This window comes from Corythoichthys intestinalis, chromosome 8 (assembly GCF_030265065.1).
Source record: "Corythoichthys intestinalis isolate RoL2023-P3 chromosome 8, ASM3026506v1, whole genome shotgun sequence".
NCBI classification, from domain to species: domain Eukaryota; kingdom Metazoa; phylum Chordata; class Actinopteri; order Syngnathiformes; family Syngnathidae; genus Corythoichthys; species Corythoichthys intestinalis.
This window is the reverse complement of record NC_080402.1, coordinates 12,651,969-12,660,646: the sequence shown is the minus strand read 5'-3', so window position 1 is coordinate 12,660,646 and position 8,678 is coordinate 12,651,969. Positions and strand designations below refer to the sequence as shown.

Here is an 8,678-nt window from a genome sequence, read left to right as displayed (position 1 = left end):
AAAAAAAAGAGGGGGGAAAAAAAAAGTTGACGTTAAAAAAAAAAAAAAATAGTGCCCCTAAAGGGACACGAAAGATTTTTTTCTGTCAAAGGAAAAAAATAAAATAAAATGTTGGAAGATAGTTGTGCCTCCAGGTCAGTTTGAGTTTTGGAAAGCGAATGAAGTCAACAAGGACCGCCCAATCACAGAACGTTTTCCGATGAAAATGTCTGGTTGAGTTTAAAACTCGCTTCAAATGTCTTCTGCTTATTTGGAAACCGTGCTTAATATCAAGAATTGATCTTATGTCATCATATTTTAGGCCTATTTCAAAGTAGAACTCAATTAACCTGCTCCACGGGTGATCACGCCCATTGCTGCCATTGTTTACCTGCAAAACGCACGTATGAAAAAGTGGAATAATGTGTTTTTTCTTTTTTTAACTTCCGGGTCTTTTTTTTTTTTTTTCGGGGCAATTTTTTTTTTTAAACTTTCGTCGTGTTTTTTTTTTTCCCGGGCATTTTTTTTTTTTTTTTTTTTTTTTGCTTCAACCTCAACTTTTCATTTTTTACGGCAGGTCTTTTTTTTCCGGGGAAATTTTTTTTTTTTTTTTTTTTTGCTTTGACAGAAAAAAAATCTTTCGCGTCCCTTTAGGGGCACTATTTTTTTCTTTTTAACGTCACCTTTTTTTCCCGCTCTCTGCTTTTTTCTTCTTCTTCCATGTCACCTTAGGGGCTCCGTAATTTAGCAACTTAAATATTTATTTTTAAATAATAAGTTTTGGACCTGATTGTTTAAATCCAGAACTTAATATTTAATTTAAATCTTAAATTTATATCTTATATCCTAAATGTTAAATCAGGGAACGGTCAGAACTAAATATTTAGCTTAATATGCAAATTCACATAACTAGAGACCGGAAGTAACAAAATAAAAGCTGGTGGAGCAACTCGGACTGTCTGTTTACTTTGCTTGAAAATGAATAAAACCAACTCAATGGTGGCAGTCTGCTCTTGGACATGAGTCATTGTGGTAACAATAATAATAATAATATATAGGTAAAATACATACAGTGGGGAGAACAAGTATTTATTGGCAGAGTATCAAATACTTGTTCTCCCCACTGTATTTAGGAGAAACTATTTAAAGAGTATTTTGTGTGCTCCAGCTGTTATTTGGTTACTTCCGGTCTCCAGTCATGTGAATTTGCATATTAAGCTAAATATTTAGTTCCAACAGTTTCCAGATTTAGCATTTAGGATATAAGATATAAATTTAAGATTTAAATTAAATATTTAGTTCTGGATTTAAACATTCAGGTCCAAAACTTATTAAAAATGAATATTTAGGTTTCTAAATAATGTTGTAAATGTGCAAAAAAAAAAAAAAGTGACTCAACATTTCACACCACGTTTTAAACACTATGTGGCGTTGAATGTGAGAAAATGTTGTCGTAATTTTCAGTATGTGCAGCTTTACAAACGGCGCCCCATACAAGATTTCTTACTAAATTCTCTAATCTCAATACTTCGGCAAAATGTCATGAAGCGTTAATAGACTGTACGTTGGATTATCATGGCATGCAGAGGCACTGAGTTAATTGTTTTGAGGCCTTCTATTCTCTTGCGTGCTTACATCTCACTCACGTCTTGTATATAAAATAATTGAGGCATTCACTTTTTCCCTACAATTACGTCATTCAATGCAGAGAGGCAATCAGTCTGATAATTACTGCATATACAAACATTTTTGTGTATACAAAGTAAATAAGGAACGTTCCATGCAGCATATACTGTCGATTAGAAGCACTTTGTCTAAACATATGGATAACATAATTCCGGAATAATATAATACTGTTTGATTTTCATCGAGACAATATTCAGACCACTTGGGTCACATGGCAATAATGATTCTCAGGCCCATTATTCATCAGACAACACCAATGCAGTGATTAAGCAAAAGTGTCCACTCAGCTAACAAAGCACACACTCAAGTCAGCTTGATGCAAGTGCCCCCATCTTCCGAAAGAGCTTTAAGGGTCCCTCCCCTCCAATTTGCAATTAGAGTACAGCAAGTAAAAAGCTGCACCGAAATGGCCTACTTCCCCCTCGGCAACATGATTTAAAGAAGCTAGATCTCATTCACAGTACTGTACAAAAGCTGTCACCAACTCGTTTTGATGTAGCAACACAGGAACTTCCATTGGAAAAAGGGGGAAAATATATTTATAAGTACAAAAACAAGTTCCAAAAAGGTTTTACAGAGTGATTGTGCGTGGGTAGAGGATTATAATCACTGCAACAGCATTAATTATCATACTTTTGATCACATTTCAGCGTTGTTTGTTATCAAGTGACATGCCAGTTGTCAATATAGAATTACTCAAGCGATAGTTTTGTACAGCACTGTATGCCATGTGAACCATTCAAGCATAAATTCAAGTACGGTTACATGCTAAGATTGCCAGTGCGCTCAATGGCTTTACTACATATAGACAAGTGATTACTGTAAACATTCGAAGGGTTTCGTATTACAATGTAGAGGCTGTGTTGTAATATAAAACGTGGCTGTTTGGCAACAAGCAAGGAGAGTTAGTTTACAGTGACATCTGTGAGTAGAGACCTGAGGTGCGAACACTCATCTTTTGGGTATTACATGATATGAAATGATACTGTGGGCCCCTAAGAACAAAAGTATGCAACGTTTTTGATATTAACTTAATACAAAAGGAAACTAGTGGCCTTGTGGTGCTAGTATAAGGCATCTATATCTTATCTCAACAAAGGAAAGTCAAATTTAAGGACTTGAAAAATAACGATCTGAGCAATTTTTACATTTTTTTCCATGTAAAAGCCTAAAAACAAAGTATTTTTGACCATTTGTTTGTTTGAAAACTATTTTTAAGCGTACAAATGCTAATCTGAGTATCAAAGCGTCGCGTGTTTGTTTACACCAAGACAGAAACTAACAATTTGATACATTTTAAATTGAAATAGCAGATTACAAGAATAGTGTGCATTTGCAGGTGTCGCTCAAAATAATGAGCTGGATAACACTGATCAAGTGAAGTGCCAGATGCGCCTGAAGATGAAACGTGAAGGCTTGGCGTGCCAATTTCAACACTTTGTAAACGAGGAGCATTTTGTCTTAACTTTTGGAAAAAAAGTACTCAATATTCAGGACCTGTTTTTGATTGGAATGCCGAAAATGTGAGTGAATTTTTGGGTGCTTATCTTTGGAGGTTTGACGAAACTCAATGGGATTGTGAGGAAAATACAGACTCAAAGCACAGGGAAGACATTCAAAGGTCCATCTACTGTTCTCCCATTTCAGGATTATCGGTGCTTGAGGAAGGCGACAATGAAGACTGGGGATGACTCGATGTTGGAAACGGGCCGGTCGTCGATCCTTGGCGCTCACTGCTCGGAGACTGCTCGGTAAGGGTTAGGGTTTCCGGAGCTGACTTTTTGCGGGGCCGGTCCTTGGAGACCGAGAGGGAATCGGGCGCGTCAGTGCACAGTGGGGTGGTAGGGGCGCTGGCGGGGCCGGTGAGGGAACAGGAGGACAAGGGGGTCTCACTGATGGAGATCGACGGTGGAAACATCCCGATCTTCTGGTTGGTGGCTTCTTGGATAGTCCGTTCAAATTCTCTCACCTCATCCATTGTCATGTCTGGGTTGAGGAGAGATGAAGTTATAATTTACAGTGGGGCAAATAAGTATTTAGTCAACCACCAATTGTGCATGTTCTCCTACTTGAAAAGATTAGAAAGGCCTGGAATTGTCAACATGGGTAAACCTCAACCATGAGAGACAGAATGTGGGGGAAAAAAACAGAAAATGACACTGTTTGATTTTTAAAGAACTTATTTCCAAATTAAAGGGGAAAATAAGTATTTGGTCACCTACAAACAAGCAAGATTTCTGGCTGTCAAAGAGGTCTAACTTCTTCTAACGAGGTCTAACGAGGCTCCACTCGTTACCTGTATCAACGGCACCTGTTTTAACTCATTATCGGTATAAAAGACACCTGTCCACAATCTCAGTCAGTCACACTCCAAACTCCACTCTGGCCAAGACCAAAGAGCTGTCGAAGGACACCAGAGACAAAATTGTAGGCCTGCACCAGGCTGGGAAGACTGAATCTGCAATAGGTATAACTAGAGATGTCCCGTTCGATTGGCATCCCGATCGATCGGGTCCGATCACGTCATTTTCAAAGTATCGGAATGGGCAAAAAAATATCGGCCAAGCCTTTTTTTAATATACTGTATACATACAGTATATATATATATTTTTAATTAAATAGTTTTCTAATTGTATTTAACATTACAGACACAATATGTTACACTCATCCAGAGTCTTTAGTTTAGGCTTAAGGTAGGGTTATCAAATATATCCCGATAATGGCGGTAATTAATTTTTTAAAAAATGTATCACGTTAAAATATTTAACGCATATAATGCATGCGCTGCACGACCCACTCACGCATTGTCGCGCTCAATCTGTAATGGCGCCGTTTTACCTATATAGAGAGATAAAAGGCAGCGTAAAATGAGTAGAGTGAATTTTGGCAGCCTTTGGAGCCTTTTTTAATTATCTATAGCCTTACAATCCCTCTCCTTACGATTAGAAATATCATGGGAAGCAATGTGGGGAAGCAAGGTAGCAACTGATCTTTTCTTTAACACCTTATGTTATTTCCCAACGCAGAGAAGATATATCAATTGGTAGCACTACGCACAGTCATGGTTCCACTTCCCATCATGCATTTGGGCATGGCTACAGTATCATTTACTAAAAGCTCAACAAATACACTAGATGGCAATATTTAGTCACAATATACAAAGTCACAAGTCTTTCTATTCGTGGATCACTCTCACAGAAAGAATGTTGATAATGTAAATGCCATCTTGAGGATTTATTGTGATAATAAACAAATACAGTACTTATGTACTATATGTTGAATGTATATATTCGTCCGAGTTTTATTCATTTTTTTCTTAATGCATTGTCAAAATGTATATGATGATGATTGGAATTGAATCGGAAGCAAAAAAAAAAAAGCAATCGGATTGGGAAATACCGGGATCGGCAGATACTCAAACTAAAACGATCGGATCGGGAGCAAAAAAACATGATCGGAACAACCCAAGGTAAAACGCTTGGTGTAAAGAAATCAACTGTGGGAGAAATTATTAGAAAACGGAAGACATACAAGACCACTGATAATCTCCCTCGAGCTGGGGCTCCATGCAAGATCTCACCCCGTGGCGTCAAAATGATAACAAGAACGGTCAGCAAAAATCCCAGAACCACACGGGGGGACCTGGTGAATGACCTTTAGAGAGCTGGTACCACAGTAACAAAGGCTACTATCAGTATCACAATGCGCCGCCAGGGACTCAAATCCTGCACTGCCAGATGTGTCCCCCTGCTAAAGAAAGTACACGTCCAGGCCCGTCTGCGGTTCGCTAGAGAGCATTTGGATGATCCAGAAGAGGACTGGGAGAATGTGTTATGATAAAAGAACTTTAATTGAAATTAAAGTTTAAAATTTAAAATAGAACTTTTTGGTAGAAACACAGGTTCTCGTGTTTGGAGGAGAAAGAATACTGAATTGCATCCGAAGAACACCATACCCACTGTGAAGCATGGGGGTGGAAACATCATGCTTTGGGGCAGTTTTTCTGCAAAGGGACCAGGACGACTGATCTGTGTAAAGGAAAGAATGAATGGGACCATGTATTGAGCGATTTTGAGTGAAAGTCTCCTTCCATCAGGAAGGGCATTGAAGATGAGACGTGGCTGGGTCTTTCAGCATGACAATGATCCCAAACACACAGCCAGGGCAACAAAGGAGTGGCTTCGTAAGAAGCATTTCAAGGTCCTGGAGTGGCCGAGCCAGTCTCCAGATCTCAACCCCATAGAAAATCTGTGGAGAGAGTTAAAAGTCCGTGTTGCCCAACGACAGCCCCAAAACATCACTGCTCTAGAGGAGTGGGCCAAAATACCAGCAACAGTGTGTGAAAAGCTTGTGAAGAGTTACAGAAAACGTTTGGCCTCCGTTATTGCCAACAAAGGGTAGATAACAAAGTATTGAGATTAACTTTTGGTATTGACCAAATACTTATTTTCCACCATGATTTGCAAATAAATTCTTTAAAAATCAAACAATGTGATTTTCTGTTTTTTTTTTTTTTTTCCCACATTCTGTCCCTCATGGTTGAGGTTTACCCATGTTGACAATTACAGGCCTCTCTAATATTTTCAAGTGGGAGAACTTGCACAATTAGTGGTTGACTAAATACTTATTTGCCACACTGTAACAATAAGATGTTGTGAAAATTGCAAAGAACAAAACAAAGGTAATCTTTTCTTTCATTAAGTATAATCTAACTGGATTTTATAGCGCCACCTTCAAGATGTGTAAATTTTCTCTCGCAGTATGAAAACGTCACATACGCTTGCTTTGTCATGGATCTCTACGTCATCCAGTGAAGATGGATTTGTCGTGGAATGCTCTGCCTGTTCGCGGCAAACCTTAATGTTGGTTTTCTCATGCATTTTTCTCTCGTAATTCCGCACGTCATCCCAAGTCATATCTGAAAGAAGGGGGGGTGGAGCAAAAACTGGTAACTCCTCTCAAATGTCACTCTGGCTCAGGGAGAGGAAGGAAGGTAATGGAAAAGGTCGCAAAAATGCTTTTTGAGGTTAAGCAGGAAGCTTTAACTAGAGGATATGGGGATAAAAAGACAAGTCTCTGAAGGAGAAGAGATAAAAGATTCTCAAGAAAAAGAATAAGCGCATAAAAAAATCCAGTCCAGGTTGAAAACTAGGATGGGTTCAATCATTCTTCAGCCCAAATCAATCGATGTTATGAGGAAGAAAGGGCATAACAAGTTTGTAGTTGAGTTAAGAATACACAAGCACAGCAGACACATGTGTTAAAAGTCATTCCAGAAGGATCAATGCAGTTCGGGAACGGTAGGATAGGTAGTTGTATGGTTAACGTGGTGGTGCAGGTGAGGCGAATGCACATGCTCAATAATAGTAAGATTTTTTTTTTTTAAATCACAAAGAAAATGCATTTTCATACACTATACAGATATTAAGTATTGGGACACAAAGTCACATTTAGTGTACCGTAATTTTTGGACTATAAACTGCTACTTTTTCCCCTTCCTTTCTATCCTGCGCCTTATCGCCCAGTAAAGCTTATTTGTTGATTTATTTGGGTTTATAGGTAACACTGTATTCGACAGCAGCGTCATATGACTGTCATAAGACCGTCATAATTATGACATGAAATTATCATGGGCATGACTGAATGCTTATGACAGCTGTCCCATCAGTGTTATCCGGCCAATGATGTCACCAACTTGGCGCGAATATAAGACGGCCCTGATTATAAGACGACCCCCTCTTTTTCAAGAGTCAAGTTTGAACAAAAAACTTTTTGAACACCAAATTAATTTTTATACAGAAAATAATTACAGTACATCTGAAACAAATGATTATAACCATAGACTTGAGAGAAAAAGCATGTCATTTTGCCTCATTCAAATCTTAACATCTGAACATTTAAAAATATGTAAACTAAAGTGCAATCACATTCGTAAATGAATGGCTTCTGGTTTTTGAAATGTAAATAAACCAATCTATTGTGATAAAACAACAAAATTGCAATAACTGCATTAACCATCAAAGTGAAGTCAAACTGTAACTGTAGTCTTGAAACAAATCTGAATAAGAAAAAAACATTGCAATAAAATAATGCAAACTGGTTAAACTTGAGAGTAGCTGAGATCTGTCATGACAGAACATCGCTTCAATGATATCTGGCGCCATCTAGCGTCGTGAATGGGTATAACGTCTAGACCGCGAATATGAGACGACCCCCACTTTTTCAGTCTTATTTCAATGCAAAAAACACCGTCTTATACAGAGGTTGCGCTAGACTTTTTCGTTGTCTGTCATTTTGACTGACGGGGTCATAAAAATCAGGCCATAATCTATTTTTACCCGTCACTTACATTTTAAAAATGATAATAATGACATATTCAATAGTATTTAGTTTTCATTCATTTTTGATTAATATTCTGTCCGAACAAGCTTAACAAGAGGCAAACAGACAGCGGAGTGCACCAATCAGCGACGGGCAGACGTGCCGTTAGCAAAGCGATGACGGCAGGACGAGGGACTTGCGCGCGGAAGTAAACATACGAGGAGAACGGAGTTTATTCAACATGGCTAGCGCGAGACAGACTGTTGTCAATGACTCGTGTCGATGTGTTTTAGCTCATTTAAAACTGAATTTACCGCGGATTGGAACATATTCTCGGCTCCCGTTCGCCATCCATGTTGTTGTAGAGACGACTTTCGGCGCGCAAGAGTGAAGTTGCTCGTGAAGAACACGTCACGCAAATAAACAAATCTGATTTGTCGATTGATTTTGTACCTACTCGAGAGGCTGTGTCCCAGACTTTTCTCTCAGTGTTTGAAAAATAAAGGGAGAACAGTCTGGCCGTGCCAGGCAAACACTCAGTTGCCTTGACATTTTTCCGAGTAAGGGCCAACAACGTCATGCATCAAGAGAGACAATAGCTAATTAATATGCTCACTCGCCACCCCGTGGTCCCGGGGTGTGAATTGCAACCTGTTAAAATGACAGACGGACTTCAGTTTTTTCCGTCACCG

General features: G+C 38.7%; 1 protein-coding gene across 1 annotated transcript in view; it reads right to left on the bottom strand.

The window, feature by feature from the left end:
- Positions 1–684: 684 nt before the first annotated feature.
- LOC130920882 (cytoplasmic phosphatidylinositol transfer protein 1-like) overlaps positions 685–8,678 on the bottom strand; it is a 131,163-nt gene continuing 123,169 nt past the window's right edge. The window contains exon 9 of the mRNA XM_057844400.1: positions 685–3,651. Within this exon, the coding sequence (XP_057700383.1) occupies positions 3,293–3,651 (359 nt within the window). The 3' untranslated portion in view covers positions 685–3,292. The remainder of the gene's footprint in view (positions 3,652–8,678) is intronic.